Consider the following 22,873-nt stretch of genomic DNA (forward strand, 5'->3'; position numbering starts at 1 on the left):
AAACAGACTCTTATTCCCAAACCTTACCCTTTATCCATGGGGGGTAAAAAAGCCCCGTGGAGGTTTTGGGATGGGTGGGATGGTTGTAACCCCTTTCCCTGTGCCAGGCCCTGAACAGCAGCCGGAAGGTTCCGGAGCCGCCGGCGGGAGCGGGACTGGAGTCATTCCCAGCGAGGCTGCGGCTGTGCCGGGTGCTCCAGGCCCTCCGGATCCGCTCCCTCACCATCTCCAGGATGATGAACTTCCTGAGCTCCCCGGAGAGCTCCCTGTGAGCGCCCTCGGCAGATCCACCCAAACCTGAGGATTCCTTGGAGAGAAAAAAAACCAGCGGGATCGACCCCCCGCCACGTGCTCGGGAGGGGGTTTAACGGGAATTTTTAATAGTCACAGTTTCCATAAATCATTTTTTTTAGGGAGCTGTGCCAGTGCCTTTGGAACTGTCAGGTTAAACTTCTACATTTCTAGGAAATAAGCTAGATTTTAGCACCAACTGTAATTTATCATGTTTTATTTATTCAGCTTATTTTTCTCCAGTTGAGACCTATTTATAATAATCCATTTCCTTGTGGGTCCCTTCCAACTCAGGATATCCTATTCCATGATTTATTTATGATATATTATATTCCTTATTTATTCTATTTATTGCCTAATAAAATTCAAATTGGCTTAAAAATCATAGTGACTGTTGTTCCTGGAGATACAACAAGAATACTTTTAAAATACTTGGAATACTGCTGGCATGTAAAGGTAACTGGGGTATTTTAAAATCCTGTTTCCATCTTGGATTGGGTTGGATGGGGCTTGGAGCAACCTGGGCTAGTGGAAGGTGTGGAATGAGATGCTGCAGCAGCAGAAGCATCAAGGCTTGGAGAGATGGCAACGACCTCACAACGCTTCATCCAGCAGCTAAAATTAAAAAATAAATCCAAAATCATATGTAAATAGTGTCAATGGTTCCCCTTTAATCCTTGGGTTTTTTTTAAGTTTGCTTTTTTCTGTCATGAACACACTCAGAGGAAGGTGATCCCAAGCATCCCACGTCCTTAAAAATCAGACAATCCCGGATCAGGTCACCGCTCTCGTTCTGCAAATCACATTATTCCCAAATCTTTTCCAATTCTGTAGCATGTGGGAGGCCTTCCCAGGGATTTTGGCTCCTCCCATGGTAGTTTAAGCACCTAATTCGAGTTAAAACGAATCAAGTAAAAAGTAGAAAAAGTTTCTCATATAAAAAACAAATTATACAACGTAAAAAAAAAAACAAAACTGTCTCATAAAAATACAGACTATACAGAGAAGAGTAGCAAAGAAATTCCCAGGGAAAATTCCAAGCTGCCTGGAGTACATAGTGGTGCTTCTGCAAAATCAGTCTTTGGGGTTTTTAGAGAAGAGAACCACAGCTTAACAAGGACTGAATGTACAGGAGTATATACAGGAATTATATATACACAGTGATTATGCAAAGGAATTTGTCTGCAAGTTTAGGATTATCCTTCCCTGATTTCGGACATCCATGAGAAATCCAATGTACCTCCCGCTTCGGGCACTTCAGTATGGGTTTTTGAGGGGATGAAAGTTCCTGTGTAACTTTTCTCCCTGTTTTTCCCTGATGTAAATGAAAATCTTTTCCAGGTAGCGATCCTGGAGCGAACAATTCAACCTGGTTTCTTCCAGTGTTCCCATCTTTTAGGAGAGGCTCAAAGGAGGCGGCAGTGGTGGGATTCCCTGCGGGTGAAGCCCGGAGATATCGGGATCCACAGCTCCTGGAAGTCTTGGAAGTGGCTTATATCCAAAATTTCATTCACATTCCTTGAGAAGATCCAGCCCAACCTTTCCTCTGAGTGATGATGCTTCGCATCCTCCTTCCTGAATCCCAGTGAGATCCCAGAGGAGCGGAATGGTTGGATGGGGCAGCTCCTACTGCAGGTCCTTCCAGCTCAGCACTGAGCTGAGAAACCTGAGGGAAGGAAAACACACAAACACACGGGGGTTATCTGAGCCCTGGAAGTCACTGCAGTATCCAAGGTGAATTAAAACTGCATTTAAAAAGTCTCCAAGTTGAGTAATAAATGTACTAAACCCTCCTGAGGCAGCACAAGGCTGGGGCACAGACAGGTTTGGGAGGGACAGCTCTCCACCCTTTATAGCCAGCTTGTTTTTAGGGATAATTAGGCATGGAATCAGGTTGGGAAAGACCTCTAAGACCATCAAGGCCAACCAGCACTACCAAGGCCACCACCAACCCATGTCCCCAAGTGCCACATCCACAGGGCTTTTAAATCCCTCCAGGGATGGGGACTTGACCCTGTCCCAGGGCTTCACAACCTTTTCCATGAAGACATTTTTCCTCATATCCAACCTAAGCCTCCCCGGCACAACCTGAGGCCATTTTCTGTTGTCCTAGTTAAGGAATTAAAAAAGAACAAGGTTTTGCTGTTGCAGAAAAAAAAACACATGTAGTTTTTGAGGACAATTCCCCTCGGCTGGTTCATGGAATCATGGAATGGTCTGAGTTGGAAGGGACCTTAAAGGTCAGCAAATTCCAACAGTTCTCAGAACTGTCCAACAGGGACAGTTCTCAGAACTACTAAGTCATCAGTCAGGGAAAGGTGTTAATTAAAATACATAAATACAGAAGAATACATAAGAACAAATAAAAATACATAAGAGTAAAGACTCCAACATCTCCTCTTGGGACTTCCAGAGAAGACCAAGAATTGGTTTGGGTGTATAACACTGACCTGCTTGGCCAGGACAGCCAGGTCACACTGAGAGTGCTCTCAACACAGTCAGTGCAGAAATATTCTTCATTTTATAAGATATTGTAATTTCTTTTTCATTTTTATTTATTTTGATTTTTGAAAGGAACAATAAAAACGCCACGAAAAAGAGAATCACTCTGATAACAGAAGGGAGACAATTTTGACCTACACAGTCAACCACGCACCAGGGATTTGGTGAATTCTCTGATGGAAGTTCTTAAAACACAGCTGAGATGGGATTCAACAAACAGGGATGGGATTCAACAAACCCAGAGGGAGATACCTTGCAGCATTAGCTCCAGCTCATAGGATCCTTTGTCACCCAGACTCCTCTGCAGAGCTTCTGCAGTGCCATTGCTTTGTTGTCTGTCCCTCCACTTCCTCAGCACCAGGAATTTTTGCATGTTGACTTCGTCCTCCATGCCCTGGATCTCCTCGATGTTCTTCATCTCCATCTCCAGGCACTCGATGGCGATTTCCTTCCACTGCCGCCCCAACTGCTTCGCGACCACCATCAGCTGCTGGTCCGTCAGGATTTTTGTTCCAATTCCATCTGAAAAGACATGGACATTCTTCCTAATATCCAACCTAAACCTTCCCTGGCACAACTTGCCTCTCCTCCTGTCCCTTGTTCCCTGGGAGCAGAGCCCGACCCCTCCCCGGCTCCCCTCTCCTGTCAGGGGGTTGCAGAGCCAGAAGGTCCCCCCTGAGCCTCCTTTTCTCCAGGCTGAGCCCCCCCAGCTCCCTCAGCTGCTCCTGCTGCTCCAGCCCCTTCCCAGCTCCATTTCCTTCCCAGGACACGCTCCAGCCCCTCAATGTCCTTGTCATGAGGGGCCCAGAACTGCCCCCAGGACTCGAGGTGGGGCCTCCCCAGGGAAAAAAAAAATCACTTCCGTGGTCCTGCTGCCTCAAGTATTCCTGATCCTAGCCAGGTGCCATCGGCCTCCTTGCCCACCTGGCATGGAGATGGGCATGTTCATGTTCAGCTATTGTAGACCCCCACACCCGGGTCCTCTTCCCACGGGCAGCTTTCCAACTGCTCTTCCCCAAGCCTGGAGCATTCCAGGCAGTGATTTGTGGAAGTCTTTAAATAAGTGAGCTCAGTTTCACAGGATCACAGGATGTGCTGAGTTGGGAGGGACCCACAAGGATCATCCAGTCCAACTCTCAGCCCTGCACAGGAACATCCCCAACAGTCACCCCCCTGTGTCCCAGAGCATCAGCCAAACCCTCCTGGAGCTCTGGCAGCCTTGGGGCTGTGCCCACTGCCCTGGGGAGCCTGGGCAGTGCCCAACCAGCCTCTGGGGGAAGAACCTTTTGCTGAGATCCAACCTGAGCCTGCCCTGACACAGCTCCAGCCATTCCCCGGGTGCTGTCCCTGGTCCCCCACAGAGCAGAGCTCAGTCCTGCCCCTCCTCTGCCCTTCCCAAGGAAGTTGGAACTGCAGTGAGGTCTCCCCTCAGTCTCACAGGACACAAAAAACCCCACACATGTTATTTTAAAGGACACAGAGGCTGTACCTGCAGTGCCACCAGTCTTTTGCTTTTTGCTACAAAGTCCCCCTTCTTCCAAAATGCTGGGGGCTGGTTTCCTTTTTTTGACACCTGAGAAGGAAGGAAGAGGTGAAGTCACTTGTGTCACATCTCCTGAGCCACAGGAGCAAGGGAAGGGCACAGAGAACAAGCCACCCCAACCCCAACATCCCAAATTCACTTACTGCCTGTGCTTCTCTTCTGCTCGTTTTTGTTCTGATCATAATGGATCCAGTCCCCTGGAAAGAGTTGGCAGAGGAAACAAAAGGTGAGGGACGAATTCCCAGTTTTTATGCCCAACTTTCAACGATTCTCAGGCACAAACCAAAGCTGTTGGGTGGATTCCAACCCCTGAGAGGAGGTTTTACATAATGAGATTTTTTTCCCCTTTTATTCAACGTGCTGCAGCACGTCAAAATAGGCAACAGAACTGTATGTTATAGTGCAATAATTTGCAAAGTTATATATACATGGAATAATTTATTATAACATGCAGTAATATGCAGGGGAGTTGGAAGTAGATGGTCTTTAAGGTCCCTTCCAAATCATTCCATGATTCCCTGAAGCCCAAAGACTCACGTTCTCGGAGTTTTGCTTTCCAGACAGTTGCATCAGAGTCCAGCTCAACCAGAGACAAGGTGAACTCATCAGGTTTCTCCACATACACTTCAATGTAACTCTTCAGTTTCAAGAGTGATCCATCAACAAATTCAATTTCCTACACAACATAAATGTTTTAAAAATCAATATTTACCCAAAACATAAACTAAAGAGGAGGCAATTGGGACAGAGCCCAACTCCAATCCTCTCAAAGTTCTGCTGCTGTAGCATCAGGATTTCATCCAAAATTTTAGGGTTCTAAGAGGCAAATAGAATGTGAAAAATGGCCTTAATGCCAGTGCAGGAATGTACAGGAAAAGACTTTTGGGCCCATATTTCTATGAAGCTGCAATGCAGGAAGTGAGGGACTTACCTCAGGAGTTATTTCAGCTTCTGGCTCACAAACCAATCTGTACCTCTTTCCATTCTGCAGTAATTTTTGGCACACAGGGGGCTTGTCAATCTTAACAAATTTCTTATTTGAATGTTTGACAGCTTTTGAGATGTCCTAAAATTTTAAAATACGGTTTTGAGGTTACTCATTTCAGCAAAGAAATTATCATTTCAAACCTGTGTTCACGGGGGTGAAATGAGATAAAAGAGTTTGCAACCCCGAAGAAAAGGAAGGTTATTTGTCCCTGTCCTCACTGTATCAGGGTAAAATAAACTCATGTTCCTGACACAGCCCCTGCCCAGCTAGATCTGAACCATCAGTACAACACCAACTTCCTAATTATTTTTCCATTGCAAGGAATTCTGTAAAGCTGTAATTTTATTCTGGTTTAGTTCCACATCCCCTCTTTTCTCTCTGCTCTGTTCTTCTCATTTCTGATGTGATCTTTGGCAGCAGGAAAAACTGGAGGCACGTGGATGAATTCATTGTCAGCTGCCTTCCAAATTCCCAGGTACTTTTCAGTGGGAATGTATAAACTTGCACAGGTTTTGGATGGTCTCTGGCAAAGCAAATAGATTTGTCTTAATGGTCGAATTGTCTCCATGGCAGATCACACTTTTGTTGCTGCCCTGCTATATCATCTGTAGCTATTTTTAGATGATTTATATAAAACAAATGTGAAAAGCACAGCAGTGGAGAAGGTTATGAGGAGCTCCCTGAAAATCCTCTGGGTTAGCAGACATTTCTGTCAGTACCAGATACTGCAGAGGTTCATTAGTGGAATTTGGGAGAAGAGCTGAAGCAGGCAAGTTGGCCAATATAATCACTTAAATATCATGCACCTTGGCCAGTATAATTACTTAAATACCACGCCCTAACCTGGCACATCTCACCATGGAAGTCTCATTATGGAGAGATGGATATCTTTGCACGTAAACACTGGGGTGAGAGAAGGGCATCCCTTGGAATCCCCACCCCTGGAAGTGTCCCAGGCCGGGTTGGACAGGGCAGCCTGCTCTAGGGGAAGGTGTCCCTGCCCACGGGGGACCAAAACCAAAGCATTCCATGATCCCACCCCCAGCCCCGCGGTGTGTCCGTATCGTCCCACCCGACGCGGGCCGCACCTTTATGAAGGAGTCGTTGTTTGTGGCCACGTAGACCCGGAAGGACAGGGAGGGATGTTCATCCACGGCTTTGTAGAGGATGACAGCCCCGTGGTACTGCACAGGCTCCTGGCTCTGGATGAGGGGCCCCACGGGCGACAGGGAGCTCACCACCCACCTCACGTGCGAGGCCGAGTAGGCGGCCGAGGGCTCGATGGCCGCGCCCTCGCCCTTGACGTGCAGCACCTTGAAGGCCATTCCGGCACCATGATCTGGGGGACAACGGGGCTGCTCAGCACCTCCCGCTGCAGGAACAGCCCCATCCCACCTCCCATTCCCCCCGGGCACTCACCCCCGAGGCACAGGGAGTGCGGGAACTGGATGGAGGTGAGGGCGGGGGCCGAGTCGCAGCGCACGTCGAAGAGGGGCCCGCCCACGATCCACGGCTTTGCCACCAGGCTGGCGTACTTGCTCCAGGACAACAGGGAGTAGGTGATCTTCACACAGCCCGTCACCTCGAAGATCAAGCCCGTGAGGCTGCACTGGTAGGTCCCCTCCGCATCCAGCTGCAGCCTGGGGTGGGCAGAGACACGTGTTAGCTTGGCTTCCGCCGCCAAAAAACCCCGTGGAAATGTGGGTTGTGAGGGATAACGGAGAAACTCCCTCCCCAGCACTTTATCTGAACAGCACAGGAGCCACAACAATGTTTTTGTCTCCCGTCTCTGTGTTTTAGCTGCCATGAGACAGTTAAACACTGGCAGGGCCCGGCCAGCGTAGGCAAAGTAGCTGTAAATGAGCATTTTGCATAATATTTGCTGCCCGAGGCAGCTGCTGCCACACAAAAGGCTCAGACTCGATGTCAGAGCCAACACTGCACGTGGACAACTTCAACATCCAACGTGGAGAACACCAAAGGATACGTGGACACCAACATCCCATGCTGAGGACAATTCCAAGGCAGAGAGAGGGAGAATGAGGCTGGGATCCATGGAAAAATGCAAGGTCACTGCTAATGGGGAGGATGAAGCAGGGCAAGATCCCTCATGTGTGTTCAGACTAAAATGAGCACATAAAAATGGGCCTGATGTTAATTACTGTAGCAAGATGAGGCAGGAAACCCTCCCAAGAGTTTTCTTGGACCAGGATCTGGAGACAACACAGGCAGCTGCTCTAAACTGCTTATTTTTAAAGATTTGGGGATATCTTTCACTATATCTCCAAATGCATTTGTGCAGCAAATTACCATTTTCCCAATTAAACCAAAGACTGAAGCATCTTGGTGAGAACAAAGTAAATTTATACCAAATATACTAAAAAAAAAATCCATACACAAATTGTCCTCCAGCAAGTCTCCTTGGGGTCACTTCCTCCTTCTGGTCCTATAAATAAATATAAAAAAAAATACATCTTTAAAAAAGGCGGTGAGAGAGAGGAATTACAAGTTGCAAATTATCTCATGCAAAATATATGAGTTGGGTTTTTTTTCTTCTAAACCTACATTTTCATTTCTGCAATGCTCACAGGGTGGCAGGCAGTTCTCTCCTAGTGGGAAAAGAGGAAGATGAGCTCATTAAAAGCAAAGTAATTAAACAGTCAGGAAAAAAAAAAAAAAAACAAAACCCTCAGGAGATCTGTTCCTACCCGATTCATTGCAGCTCGGTGGAGATTCCTTCTCCTCCTGTTCTTCATCTAGAAAAAAAGAAGTTTGCAGCAAATACCTCAGTCTCCAGCAGGTTTTTTTCCTCAATTTAATTTGCTTAAATTCATAACATTTTAAGGAGAACATTCCTCATTCCCCCAGGACAACCCCCCCCAGTTTAATCTGCTTAAATTCATAAAGCCTTAAGGAAAACATTCCCGAGACTGAGTCCTTGTAGGCTTTGCACAGCGTGGGGATGAAGCTGAACATCAGGATACAACTTTTGCCAAAAGCTCAGAAGTTGCCCAAACTACTGGAAATTTTCACAGCAGTTAAAAAAAAATATTCATCCCCAGGATGAGCCTCGTTGTGCCAAGGACAAAGTTCAACCAGCCGGCACGGAAACCACACCAGCCTTCCCAGGGAGCAGGGAAAATACAGAGCCAAATATGCTGCTTGCAGTGTGTTTGTGCCTAAAATGATTTGGAAGTGCCTGGATCCTCCTTGGTAATTCCCAAATGACTGAATGGAAGAGGAGCTGACACCTCAGGCTCAGAGCCTGGAGGGGGGATTTTGGAGAAGGCGGGTGGTGGAGCCGCTGCGCCGAGAGTGAGGATGGGCTGCTCCCCATCCCAACATCCCAAGGAGAGAGACCCTGGAGGGAGGCTGTCCCAAAGGCATCCCAGGAGCAACACCCTCTGGAGAGGCAGAGAAGGTCTTGCTGCAGGAACAGCCTGGCAAACATCAACCAACGCTGCCAGGCCCTGGCTGCTTCCCAAGGTGTTGCTATTCCAGCCCCTGGAGCTGCAGCAGGCACTGGAATCACAACAGGAACACCCACTGCACATGGAAGCTCATGCCCCCTGTGCCCCCCCTTCCTGGGGAAGTTCTCCAGCAATCCCAAGGCGTGTAGGTGATGGCAGGGCCAGCTCTAAATCCCTCCTGCCATCCCACATCACCCCTCCTGCATCACTTATCCCGGCTGGCTTCCCCATGCTGTGCAGGACAAATACAAAGGACACAATAAAACCACGCTCCCTGACCTTCCTCCACCCCACTCCTCCCCATCTGACGAGGGAAAACATTGTAATTATTTAACTCAAGGCTGATAGTCTTGCACAAAACCAGAATAAACTGCCGGAGGCACAACCTGTGGAAGTGCAAACCCCATCAAATTTTCATCAACAGCTTCCTTTAATTCTTTTCCTGTCCATCCTGTTTTGCCAGCTTTGCTGCCAAGTTTTAAGGCAATTTATGGCCTCGTGGTGTTTGGACAACTGTTGTGCTGCAGAAACAACCGTGGGGTTGTGTCTGGGAGGTGAGGGAAACACGAGCTGCTGCTCTTTGATCATTGATTGGAAATCACTGGCTCCCAAAAATATCACTGGAAAAGCCATCACTGGGCTAACATTCTACACTAACTGGGAGACTATTCCCAGGAAAAGCAGCTGGTTTAAACTGAACATCAGTTTCCAGAGGGAGATAACAGGTAAATCACAATGTTATGCTCACCTGACTCCTCCTCTGAGCTGCTGCTGGAGCTGCTTTCGGAACTGGCCTCTCCTTAACAAATTAACACCCCATTAGGCACAGGTGGAATGAATCCAAGGATACATCCAGAGGTTTGGATACATCAGGTGAGTCAGCAGGTTACATAATATAACAGAGCAGAAAAAATACTGAGGCAGAGAAGAGCATCAAATCCCATCAGTGTGGAAAACTTTGGGGTCACCCAGGCCCTTCTAAAGGGTACCTGTGGTGTTCAACATATTCAATGTTAATGTTTTATACAACCTGGGATTGTTATGGAGCTTCACCCATGGCACATCCCAGTTATATTAGGGTTTTCCATGGCATATACATAGGTGGGAGAAGCCTTGGTGGGAGCTGTGTGTCCCACCAGGGACGTGACTCGTGTGGATGCACCGAACGTGGCTTTAATAAATTATTCTTACAAATGCAAGTTGAAGAGAAACCAGCATTAGGAAGTAAGGGACATGTTTTGGAACGTGCTTTGTGGGGAAATTTGGGATGCAGGGCTGGCCACACCACCCCAAGGGTGAGGAAAGCCCCACGTGTGCTCACCTGCCAGGTGCTCCTCGGTGGAGCCCTCTCCCTCTCCCTCTGTGCCACTGGATGTCACCTCTGCAAGGGAAAAGCAGTCAGGGAATACAAGTCTGAAAAAGATTTAACCCCTTCTCTTGATAATTTTGTACTCAGCAGCTCGGAGAAAGGGAATAAATAGCAAAGGATTTTAAAAATCAGGATGAGCAATCAAAACTGATCCACAAACTAAGGTTTTACAGGGAGGTTTTTAAAGCCGGTGGTTATAAAATTGCCCTTTCCATTCCAAAGGAAAATTCCTGTACCTTTTTCATCTGAAGAGAGGGACTCGGCTCTGCTGGAAGACAAAAGGAGACACACATGAGTAGAGCTGCCAATCCTTTCCCACGCTTCCACAGGAGTGGCATTCACCCACCTCCCGCCCCCTGGCATCGCTCCCAGGCTCTGGCCAGGGAATTGCAGGCTGGGAGGTAACTTAGGATGGGGGGCTGGTGATTAAATATTCATTTTCTCCAACATCCTCCCCCGCCCTGGCTCTGTCCTGGCCCTTTAGGGGCCGCCTGGCTCTGCTGTGTGTGATTCCCACAGGCCCCTTTTTCCAAAGCCCAGCCCTCCGTGCCAGGCGCCCTTTGGATTTGGCAGCGATCCAACCAATCCCCAGCGAGGCACAAAGCTCAGATAAACACGGTGGCTGGGATGTGGCAGAGGATCCAACAGCCCCACTTGTGGCCTGGGGCAAATTCAGACCAACCTTCAGCCTCCACTCACCCTTAACAAGGGAAAATCTGCTGGGTTTATCATTTATGGACAAAGATCCGGTTTGGAAACCTTTCCCTGGAGCTCCACAACATCCGTCATGCAGCTCCACCAAAGCTGTGCTGAGGGAGGGAACGGCCCTGGGTGCAGACACCATAAAGCAGCAGGTGACATCCAGCCCTCCTGCACTTTGGAGGCACCAGCAATATTCCAATGGGAGGGTGGAACAGCAGCCCGACACGTGCAGGCAGGGAAAAGGCAACTATCCCTTTGCTTTTTGGTGTGCCACGGTGCCACCCTGGTGATGCCAAGGGATGCTGGTGATGGTGAAGCCAAGATGTGGGAGTTGCTGTTTGGCAGCTCAGCCCAGGAGGCTGATTTTGGCCCTCCCAGGAGGCTGATTTTGGCCCTCCCAGGCTGTCACTGCATCCACCACCTGCCTGCTCCGGGTCCCAGCTCCCAGGGTGCACATGGAATGAGTGGGCATCCCCACAGGGGTCAGAGCCCTGGCTGCTGCCACGCTGGGGCACTCAAACACAAAACTGAGAAACAAATGAATAGGTGGTAATTATAGAGGCAGGAAAATCAACCCCTAATGATTGGATTCCTGAGGAAATAAGGGAAGAGATGCAAGCTGGGAGGTCCTGGGCGCAGCACAGCAGAGGGGGTGCTCCATGCTGGAGCTGGAAGTCGGTGGGTCAAGGGCAGGAAGAACTGGGAAAGGGTTTTCCCCCCCCTGCAGGAAATTACACAACAGTGTTTGTGCTTCCAAACTGTATCTTAAAAAAAAATAAAAAATAAAATTATACATATCAGCGATATTTGGACAAGGCCTGGATATTCCCCAGGCACGGCACACGAGCCAAGAGCTGTTTGTGCAACCCTTCAACCCTTCCACCAAGTGCTGGCTTGCTAAATTAGGTTTGCTTAAATCACGTTTGGCTTCTAACCCCTCGCAGCTGCATTTCCCGCCTCCCGAGCTGAAAAACGCGCTCCGGAGGGCAGGGAGAAAACAGAAAGAAAGAAAAAAAAAAAAAACACAACCAAGCAAACCAAACGCACGTTGTCCAGGCAATAACTGTCCACGGCAATAACTGTTAATATGTTAATATTAACTGCGGCAGAGAAAAACACGCTGCCGCCCCTGCCCTTCCCTGCCGGAGGATCCCGGTGGGAGAGGGGGGTTCCCAACGCCCGCTGGAGCGTGAGAAGGGGAGATAAACACGAAGATAAACACGGTCGTTGCTCGCGGCGCAGCTGCCTCGGGTTGCGGCAGTAACGGGAGCGGACCCCGGCGGGCTCATCTTCTCCAGCTTCATCCCTGCTCCCGGCTCTTTCCCGGCCCTTTCGGGGCCGCCTGGCTCTGCCGCACGTGGGTCCCACCGGCACAAGCCCCCGGCCCTTTGTGCCGAACCCCAGGGCTCGAGGTGGGGCAGAGGGACCCGGGGGTCGGGGGGGGCTCGGGGGGCAGAGGGACGGCGGGGTCAGGAGGGGCTCGGGGCGGAGCGGGGCCGGGGCAGAGGCTGCCGGGGGGGCGGCGGGGGCTCGGGGCGGGGCGGCAGCGCCGCTGGCTCGCTCGGCGCTTTTGTCTGCCCGAGGAAGAGGATGCGGAGCGCGGCCCGCGGCGACGCGGAAAGGCGGGGACCACCCCCCTCCCCGCTGCAGGTGCACGGCCGGGCACCAAAACCGCCCGTGGATGTGGGGTTTTGGGAGGGGAAGGACCTCCCGTGCTCGGTGCGGGATGGGGGGGACGCGCGGTGATGGGGAGGGGGGAGGAGGGCGGGGCTTGGGATGGAGGAAACAGGAGGATGCGGAGGGATGCAGGTGGTTTGGGGGATGGGAACGGGGCTGCGAGGATGCTGGGGGATGGGAGGGATGCTGGGGGCACGGGGAGGGGCGGGGAGGACATCGGGAGGGCTGGGGGTGCAGAGGCGCATCGGGGAGGGCTGGGAGGACATCGAGAAGGGCAGGGGGTGCAAGGGGGCACCGGGAGGGCGCAGGAGGGCACGGAGAGGATGCAGGGGGGCATCGGGAGGATGCAGGGGGGACAAGAGCGGTTGGAGTGGCCGGGGGATGGCGGAGGGTCCCGGGGATGGCGGGGAGGGCCGCGGGAGGATGCGCGGGGCCGGGTGATGCCGGGCGGGGGGGCAGCCGGGTCCCCAGGGCCCCCCAGCCCCGCTCACCTGTCGGGCTCCTGCCCGCGCTCGGACATCGCGGTGCTGATCCCGCCGCTAATCCCGCCGCGGGACCGCCTGGGAAGCGCCGCCTCCTCGGGAGGAGGGGCGGGAGCGCAGAGGACACACCACGGACACGCCCCCGGAGCACCTTCCCGGCCCCCCACAACCCGCTTTGGGGGGGTACTGGGTGCTCTGGTGCGCTCAGGTGCTCCGGAGATACTACAGAGATACACGGGCTTGTATGTACACGGCACTTACACACACCCCCTCCCTCAGGATGGGTGCAGATATGTATGGTGTGACTTCATCAATATATATATTTTTTATATATATACACGTCATATATTATATTAGATATATATACACGTCATGTTCTGCACATATTATATATTAGTAGTATTGTATATACCTACTAGATCATCATGGAATAATAGAATTGGGTTGGGTAAGGATCTTAAAGCCCATCCAGTTCCACCCCCTGCCATGGGCAGGGACACCTTCCACCAGCCCAGGTTGCTCCAAGCCCTGTCCAACCTGGCCTTGGACACTCCCAGGGATCCAGAGGCAGCCACAGCTTCTCTGGGCAACCTGTGCCAGGGCCTCCCCACCCTCCCAGCCAAGAATTCCTTCCCAATATCCCATCTAACCCTGCCCTCTGGCAGCAGGTTGTGCCCCAACTCAGGCACCATGGGCTGGCACTGCCACCAGTTTCCTGGCTGATGCCACGCAGGGACCCAGACACTGAACACCGGTTAGGAAAGAGCTGCCTGTGCCACTCCCATTGCCCTTTGCTGACCCTGAGGGCAGGCAGGGCACTGCCACCCTGATGTCACCCCGTCCTCTGCAGGGAGGAAACACTGTGGGCAGCTCCACACACCGCCAGGGAGTTCAGGGAGGGAAAATGTCACGTGCTGCCCTCGCAGTTGGCACGTCAGGATCTGCCCTGAGACGCTGGCAAAGCTGCTTAGGAAAAAAAAAAAAGAGAAGGGAAAATAAGATAAAGATAAAAACCAGCCCAAACCTGCAGCAGCACATTGGCATTCTTTTTTTTTTTTTTTTCATCAAAAAAAAAGAGTAAAAGCTTCTCAGGTATTTTGGTAGTAAAGTGCTCCTGAAGCATCTCAGGTGCCCACAGAAGTGCAGTAAGCCCTGGAGAGCCAGCAGTGGATGAGAGGATGGCACCCAAGTCACCTCTGCAGGGCAGTCCAACAGTCCTGGAGAACCTGCAAAACCTGGGTGATGGGGAATTCCAGGCCTCCAGGAGAGCTCCAGGCAAGGAAACCCCCACACCCCCTTGCAGACCCTCAGGCTCCACCCCTGCCCCACTTCTCCCAGGCTGGAAACATCCAAAGTCACCTCTGATTGTGCCCAGACAAGCCCTTTGGAAAGAGGGGGTATCAGATGCTTGTTTTAAGGTTATTCCTCTTATTCCGAAGGCTCATCCAGCCCCAGTCCACATCTCAGCACCACCCTCCTCTCCCTGTGCCAACCCCAAAGCAGCTCTGGTGTGTCTGGGGTGCCCCTTTCTGTGTCTGCCCAGGGCACCCAGCAGAAACGATAAGCTCTACAAACAAATGTAAGTACTTGAGTCAACACAGGTTCAAAATGCTGCTCCAGGTGCTTTTGAAGTGCTCAGCTCCCACTCCTGGGTATAAATATGCTGGATTGGGAGCCTCCTGATGCTGCCATTTCACCCCCAGGCATCCAACCACAGCCCTCTGCCATTCCCACGCCACCAAACAATTCTGGAAAATCCATATCCCCAGGCAAACATAGGCAGAGAGCTCATGGGAACAAGCCTTCATGTTTGGGCTGCAAAGGACTTGTGCAAAACTGGCCAAAACTCGACCACAGAAACCAACATTTCATGGGAGACGCTGAGAAAGTGAATTAAAGGGTCGGTTTGGGCAGAGACGAAAATGCCAGTGAAGGAAATCCCCTTGTTAGCACCACCAAGGCACCAGAAAAAGGAGAAGGAACAAGTTCATGAAAGAAGGACATGAGTTTGAAAGTGCAAATAATTGTTCACAATGAAGAGTAAACAAGGAAAAAAAAGGCAGGACAGAAGGGAAATAAGGAAGGGAAGGTGGGTGTGTCTTGTCTCTCCCAGCCCCATCCCTTGGAGCTTGCTGAGGGTGGCTGTGCTGAGCCATCGTTTTCCTGCTTTTCCAGACATCCTCACGCTGAAATGAAATGCAATAAACATCCTGCTACCGTGACAACACACAGAACATTCATTAATTACGCACAATCATCCCTTAATTACCCCCGGCAGGCCCAGCCCAGGCACGTGGTTTGTGGGGTCGCAGCAGCTCCGTCCAAAAGGCTCCAATGAAATGTTTCCCTCTGAGGGTCTGATTCACCACCGGGAGAAGATTTACATCAACAACCCTTTCCCAGTGTAAACTGGAGTCACGAGGAGGTGAAGAGAGGCTGGAGCTCAGCTTCCCGAAGTACAGATCCTCTTTCTTTCGAGGACAGGGACAGAACGGGGAGCGATTTAAGGAGTAGCTCGAAGGGATCTTTCCAAGCCCTCGCAGGGCAGCACCGGGCGTTTCCCTGCAGCTCCTTTCCCATCTCCTGGGAAAAGCCGGCCAAGCCTCCCCGGAGGGGTCGGGACACTCAGGCTGAGATGCCCTCAGGTTATTCCCAGGGTGCCACACACTTGTCACCTAAAAATCAGGCTCTGGAGGCACCCGGAGTGTTTTCACCCTGTTGCAGGTGCATCCCTGAATCCCACATCCATCCCAGCCATGGGGCAGAGAATGAGCAGTGCCATGAGAGACGACCCAGTGTTACAACGGGGATAAATCCCTGAACCCCAATGCCTGGACAGCGTGTGGAGGGCAACAGGAGTGTCTGAGGAGAGGAGGAAAAGAGCCAGCTCTTCTCTCTCCCTCAGCAGGTTTGAGCAGGGTTTTCAGAAGCAGGTTTTTCAGCACAAAGGTTTATAATAACACCTCTTCTTTGTCTTCTTCTTTGTTCTTTTTCTTCTTCATCTTCTTTGTCTTCTCCTCTTCCTTTTTTTCCTCCTCCTCCTCCTTCTCCTGCTCCTCCTTTTCCTCCTTCTCCTACTTCTTTTCTTCCTCTCCTCCTTCATTTTTTTCTTTTTCTAATCTTCTTTTTGTTGTTACTATTATTAGTAGTACTAGTAGCATTACTATTACTGTTATTATTATTATTACTACTGCCACTTAGAGCAGGCTATACATTTGCTTTTTGGATACTATTTGAGCAACTAATATATTTAGCAGAACACTGACCAGAAAACAAGAAAGAGCCATAAAGAAAACTGATGTAAATGCCCTAAATTTCCCACTTTGGGGTCCCAGCTCTTTCTCTGCCCAAAGCCAGCCATGACAACACAAAGTCACGAGGCTGCAGGGTTGGCAGTGCTCAAATGGATTGTTTACCTCCTCCAAGGATTCGTACTTTGTAAGAAAAAGCTTCATCAGTGGCTGGTTGCACTTGCTGGATTCCATCCCAGCACAAGAGCCCGTGTGTTCCAGCCATGGATGGGATCATTAAATGGATGCAAAGCAAGAAAATCTCTTTGAATGTATTGAAAGAACAGCCATTCACAGACTCCTGCAGGAATTTGTGAGGGCACCCTGTGCCAAGCTCAGAGTGTGGGCTGGAATTGTCAGCTCAGGACAAGGCACTGTGCAGTTAAATCCCCTTTGTCAGGAAAGGGACCTTTTTCATTCAAAGGACAAACGAGTGCTGTGTGATCCTGTTGTAATTAGCTAAAGCATGGAATTAATGTTTGGCCTGATCACAGAATCATAAAGTCATATAATCACAGAATCACAGATTTGCTGAGGTTGGAAAAGCCCTCTAAGACCATCAAGTCCAACCATCCCCAGCACTGCCAAGGCCACCACTGACCCCTGTCCCCAAGTGCCACATCCACAGGGCTGTTAAATCCCGGGATGGGATGGGGATCCACCCCTGCCCTGGGCAGCTGTGCCAGGGCTGGACAGCCCTTTCCATGAAGGAATTCTCCCAATATCCAACCTGACCCTCCCCTGGCAGACCTTGAGGCCGTTCCCTCTCCTCCTGTCCCTTGTTCCCTGGGAGCAGAGCCCGACACTTCCCCCTCCCGGCTCCCCCCTCCTGTCAGGGAATTGCAGAACCAGAAGGTCCCTCCTGAGCCTCCTTTTCTCCAGGCTGAGCCCCCCCAGCTCCCTCAGCTGCTCCTGCTGCTCCAGCCCCTTCCCCAACTCCATTCTCATTCCTGGAAATGCTCCAGCCCCTCAATGTGCTCCTTATCCCGAGGGGCCCAGAACTGCCCCCAGAATTCGAGGTGTGGCCTCCCCAGTGCCCAGCACAGGGGGACAACCCCTGCCCTTCTCCCGTGGCATTGCTGGCACGAACCAGGACGCCGCTGGATTTGGGATAACGGGATTAATGAACGGAGCTGCTTTCCTGGGCGCTCCCCCGGGCTGGGGGCTCCCGGCCCCCAAACCCCTTTACCGGCCACTCTGCCAGTCACACCAGTGTCTGTAGCGATCCACACCAGTGTCTGTAGCGATCCACAGCAGTGGATCCCCAGCAGTATCTCCAGTGATCCACCCCGGAGCCGCCTGCAGATGGCAACAGCTCCCCGGCCCCGCATCCCTCTGGAGCCGCTCGGCTCATCCCGGCTCCTCAGCGAGAATAACAGATGATAACTGCAATAATCATAAACCACAACAATAAAAAATAACGTAAAATAATAAATCGACAGTATAATAAAATAATTTAAAAATCGTGGGATCGTAGAATAATTGTTAAAAGTCCGATAATGGGTGGTTTCATTCAGTGATGGAGGAGCCCAGCTGCCTCTAAGGTGGGAATATCCCTTCCTAAAGGCACAAAAGGGCTCACTGGAAACCCCGCTGAACTCCTGCTGCACCACTCAGGCAGTTCCCAACACATTCTGTTATAATGCAGAAATACGTGGGGTTTGCAGAGACAGTTTTTATTCTATTCCCAACTCTTATTTTTTTCTATCACGGTAGATTTAAATGGGAAGAGGGAAGGTTTAGAGGGGATATTGGGAAGGAATCCTTCCCTGTGAGGGTGGTGAGGCCCTGGCACAGGTTGCCCAGAGAAGCTGTGGGGATTTTTTTACTATTTTAGCTGTGTGGGGTTTGATTTTCCTTAAATAAAAGGCAGGGACCGGCTGCTCCTTGGAGTAAAAGCAAGTGAGGAGACAGGAGGATTCTAAGCCAGGAAAGGAGAGGAAGGAAACCAGAGGGAATTGCTGGATGGGGCAGGAAGGAAAGACAAAACCTCTGGCTGTGGCTGGCAGCAGATGGGAAGAACAACAGAAAAGAAAGTCAGTGGGAACAGGGAGGAAATGAAAATGAAAGGAGGAAAAATGTGTTTCAGCCTCAGACACACATTATCCTGCTCAGTAAAATACGTATTTTACTGTATATAATTTATCTGTATAATACATATAATACTAAATATATATTTTACTATATATGTGCTTTGCCCCCACTCTGTGGTTTGAGGAGCTGGTGGTCAGAAAATCAAGATTCTGGTGGGTTTATGAGGGGCAGGGGGAGGCTGAGACCATCACCCACCCCCAGCCCAGGGGGACACTGAACTCCCCAGTGCACAGCAAGGTGGGATTTTCCTCTTCCACCACCGAACCCGTGACACGTTTCCCTATTTTTATCCTGATTTTTCAGGATTTAAATGTCAGCGGCTGAGCTAAGGAGCCCGGGCTGTGCAGGAAGCCGGGGTTGGACACGGCAAATCTCTTTTGGCCCGACGGGACCCACCCACCTCATTCCCATCAGGGAATATTTGCCCTTCTCCACCAGCCCACCAGTTTGTGGCTGCCCAAAAGGAGCCCACCAGCGGTGTGGTGGCCAGCGGGACCCCCCGGGCCCGAGGATTGGATCCAGGGAGGATCGTTCCGGAGCTTTTCCCTGCTTTTTGTGCCGCCTCCGAGGCCGACGCGGTTATTTATGGAGTGTAAACACCACGGCTAAAAATAGCAGGATCAAACCTCTCCTGCCCCCTCATCCTGCCCCCACGCTGCCCTTCCAGCCTCAGCATCCTCATCCCGCCCTGCGTCTCTTCCTTAGGATGCTTCCCTGTGGATCACGCAGCCGCACACCTGCCCCATTCCCAGAAAAACAGCTTTTCTCCCTTTTCCCCCCGCTTTTTAACAACCTCCTTCCCAGGCGATTCCCTGAGTGTCCTGAGTTGGAGGGATGTTGGATTTACCTCCTGCAAAACCAGGGAAAATCCAGGGAATTCGGGCTGGTGAGACAAACTGGGGCGGAAAATGTTTAATTTAGCAAAAACAAAGCCTCTTCAGAGGGAGGGGAAGAGCAAAGGGGCAATGGGAGAAGGTTCTCAGCAGGATGGTGTTCCCGGGGCGTTACCTTGCTTTTAGTGACCCCCAGGAAAACCGGGATCACCTGAAATCCCCGTGTGGGACGGCAGGAAAGCAGCTGGGATGTAAACAGGAGTGATCCGGCTTGGAATGCGGGAGCCGATGGAGCGAGGACCGTCCCAGCGCATCCTTTCACCGCCCGCTGCTCCGGGAGAACTCGGGATGCCCGAGGGCAGCCGGGGCGGGATCATCCCGCTGGGAATCGCTCCTCCTGACTCATGCGAGTCGTGTGGGTGGCACAAAAACCGCGCGGGAGGGAAAAAGGGCTGGGAAAGAATCCGCGGCTATTTTTAAGCCCGAAGAATTGGAAGAGGCTGAGCTTTTTGGGCTGAGTTGTAAATAAAAGTGAGATGAAGTCACGGCAGAATTCCAGGGCTGGAGCGTGGCAGCCCCTGGAGAACCTCCATGACCAACGAGGACGCGGCTGGAAAAATGTTGCTCCTTGGAAAACACTAAAAATTAAATTAAAAAAAAAAAAAGGGGGAAGGGGGGGGTGGTTATTCCAAACCAGCACAGGGCTCATTCCAACCGGGACAAATTGTCTTTTATTCCTTTGAGGATATTTCAGTGTCCAGCTGCTCGTGGACACATCTCCTCCTGGAGTCCCTGACAGCCGAGGGCTTGGATACGGATGGTGTTGGATCCAGGTTTAATCCTGGAATTTAGAAATTAAGGTAATTTTATCCAAAAGAAAAACAGCCATTGGACCAAATCAGCCCTAACAGGAAGAATTGCTCATTATTTGTAACCCTAAAACCTCCTTCCAAACTCATTGCATGAGTGGGAGCCTTTCCAAGGAGTCCAGGGATTAAAATCCCAATAATAAGGAATTCTTGCAAGAGGACAACCCATATAACCCAATCTTTCTAATGTTTATTTTTACTGGAAGGAATAGAATATATTAACTCTGAGATGAGAAGCCTGACAACCCCATTGATATCATGATCATTGTCCTGTGAGATTTCTACCTTTTATTTATTGAAGAAAAGAAAATGGTATTAAATAAATAAATAAATACCTAGTAAAGAAAATCTATAAATAGATATATAAATAAATATATAATACATGTGAATGAACAAATTTTATTTATTTATTAGATTTGATTTATTTATTCATTCAAGAAAATACATTCCTTTTCTGGAGGACACCCAGACTTGTTAACAGCAGAACTGCCCAGGAAGGAATCAGAGTCATCCAGGGGTGTTTCAGCCTCTCACTCTCTTTCCTTCTTTTTTAAGTAGTCCAACAGCAAATATTTGCTGGCAGTGGAGATTTCTGAGCTCTGAGGTAATGGCCTATTTTTTTTTTTAACATATGCAGAGTCATCTCCTTGTTCCTGGAGCCTTATTGCAGTTACAGATGTGCTGGAGAAGTGGGAAGCACTGGAATTAAACCCCAGCTCTGTGGGTTTGATTCCAGCAATCCTGAGCTTCCCCTGAGCCCTGCTCCAAGCTCCCTGCCCATGGATGGGCTTTTTTAGGAGCTTCTTCAGGGGTTTTTACAGAAATATGAAGAGCTCCATATTCTGGCCTTGGAGGAGGTTCCCACCAGGCTGAGCTGGGTTCGATTATCATGGAATTGTGGAGTGGTTTGGGTTGAAAAGGATCTTAAAGTCCATCCAGTGCCACCCCTGCCATGGGCAGGGACACCTTCCACTAGCCCAGGTTGCTCCAAGCCCTGTCCAACCTGGCCTTGGACACTTCCAAGGATCCAGGGGCAGCCACAGCTTCTCTGGGCAACCTCCACCACAGCAGCAATTTGTTCCATAATTCCTATAGAAGCCTCAAATATCACAAGGTTTGGGTCTATCAGATATTATAAATTCTATCACTGAAGCTGTGAGTGCTGAGCTGGTTTTTATCAACCACCATGTTCATCACCCAAAGCTGTGCTTCCCTCCATCAATCCACGGGATCATTCCCACTTCCAAATGCTGCTCACCACATGGCAAAAGACAAAGTTCATTATGTTTTTTTCCCCAACTAGTTTTCCCATATTTGGGGGGGGGAAACTTATAAAAGGAAGCTCAGAAGTGAAGCCTCATAGTACCAAGAGCATTTTAGGGAGCAGGTTCCTGTGGGGTGAGTTCAGAATTCCCCAAATTCCAGCAGGCTCGGGGACAATTCCGTGCCCTATCAAAGGGTTATTTTGCCATGTCAGCACTTTGGCACCATCTCCAAGATCCAGAAGTGAAGTTTTAATGATCTGCCGCTCCAAAGGGATCGATGGGTTCCTGCAGGGGTCATTTGCAGGATCAATAATTGTTCAGCCCCTGCAAAACTGGAGAAAATCAGCTTTGAAGCTCCTTCCCAGAAACCACTCGGTGGCTCCAGACTTTCTCCCCCAGACTCTGGGCAGCTGCAAAGTGGGTTTCTTGGAAAAGAGCAGATTTTGAGGCTGGGGGAGGCACACTGTGGCTGCTGAGGAGGGTTTGTCCAGGCTCAGCAACTCCTGGTGCTGCCCCAGTGCTCTGTTGGGGGACAGAGAAAGGTCCTCAGGCCAGGTTGGGCAGGACTTGGAGCAGCCTGGTCTACAGGAATGTGTCCCTGCCCATGGAATCCTCGTGGAACCAGTGACCCCTGCCTGCCACCACACTGACACAGGAACCCACAGCCAGGAGAAGACACTCTCCACACATTTCCAAAACCAGCTCCACCACCCAAATGCCCCAAACCCACAGAGGATGCAGCACCCCCATGGCCAGTCCCTCCAGGATGAGTCCCCTGGCCCTGATTTCCCCAGGAGCCCATATTTCTGCATTCTCCCAAACCAGCCATGGGGCTGCTGGACCTGGGGCTGCTGGAGTGGCCACAGCTGCCTATCAGGATTTGAATTCTTATTTCTCCTTGCTGTGACAGCGCCCTGTTCCCTCCAGCCACTGATTCCCTGAGCTGACAGGACACAGAGCTGCTCCTCAGGCTCTGCTGCAGGCTGAGCCCATGGCACGCACTGCAGGGCCAGCCAAAAGTGCCTCTAATGAGCTATCAACAGGCTTTAATATTTCATGGTGCTCTGATCAGAGTTAGGGCTTATCAGAAATGCTGTTAAAACACAGCCTCTGGGAATGGCCAGGAGGGTTTCACCCGGCGCCCGATGTTTACTCACCGTCCTATTTGCCTTAAAAACATCACAGCAGTTATAGGCAGGAGTCTGGTGAGAATGTGGCCCCTGGCACGGCAGGGAGCTGCTGCAGGAGCCAGTGCACAGCATCCCAAATCCTGCTGGCCACGGGCAAGGAGAAGTCCCCAAAGCAAAGGGTCCCTGCAGCCACCCCGGTGCTGCCCAGGCAGGTCGGTCCTAAAGCAGCTGGGGCTGGGGCTGTGCCCACCGCTGCCACCCTCCTGCTCACCTTTCCCAGCTCCAGCACCCTTCTGCAGGGAGAAATGCCCAAAAGGTGAGGATATACCCACAGAATAACCCCCTGAATATGGAGAAAGAACAGCAGG

The 22,873-nt window shown here is 50.6% G+C and overlaps 2 protein-coding genes across 6 annotated transcripts in view; one reads left to right on the plus strand and one right to left on the minus strand.

Annotated features, from left to right (window-relative positions):
• Nucleotides 1–308, plus strand: part of IL12A (interleukin 12A) — a 5,080-nt gene extending 4,772 nt beyond the window's left edge. Inside the window, exon 5 of the mRNA XM_017831368.1 lies at nt 108–308. Coding sequence (XP_017686857.1) covers nt 108–272 — 165 coding nt within the window. The 3' untranslated portion in view covers nt 273–308. The remainder of the gene's footprint in view (nt 1–107) is intronic.
• Nucleotides 309–474: 166 nt separating this feature from the next.
• CARD8 (caspase recruitment domain family member 8) lies at nt 475–13,101 on the minus strand. Of its 5 annotated transcripts, none has more exons than XM_017831424.1 (15): nt 13,034–13,101; nt 10,400–10,428; nt 10,116–10,175; nt 9,543–9,593; nt 8,033–8,080; nt 7,890–7,933; nt 7,721–7,770; nt 6,744–6,964; nt 6,413–6,663; nt 5,268–5,402; nt 4,874–5,012; nt 4,480–4,533; nt 4,283–4,366; nt 3,046–3,315; nt 477–1,957 (listed from the first exon to the last, which is right to left on the minus strand). In XM_017831424.1, exons 1-15 carry the CDS (start codon nt 13,060–13,062, stop codon nt 1,938–1,940), a joined length of 1,485 nt encoding a protein of 494 aa, XP_017686913.1. In that variant the 5' UTR covers nt 13,063–13,101; the 3' UTR covers nt 477–1,937. The 5 variants fall into 5 exon arrangements, with proteins under 5 accessions (XP_017686911.1, XP_017686913.1, XP_017686912.1 ...); XM_017831423.1 differs by having other exon boundaries at nt 10,400–10,431; XM_017831426.1 differs by lacking the exon at nt 13,034–13,101 and adding an exon at nt 10,510–12,031.
• Between the last annotated feature and the right edge of the window lie 9,772 nt (nt 13,102–22,873).

Source organism: Lepidothrix coronata, unplaced genomic scaffold, assembly GCF_001604755.1.
Source record: "Lepidothrix coronata isolate B3197 unplaced genomic scaffold, Lepidothrix_coronata-1.0 Scaffold190, whole genome shotgun sequence".
Classification (NCBI taxonomy): Eukaryota; Metazoa; Chordata; class Aves; order Passeriformes; family Pipridae; genus Lepidothrix; species Lepidothrix coronata.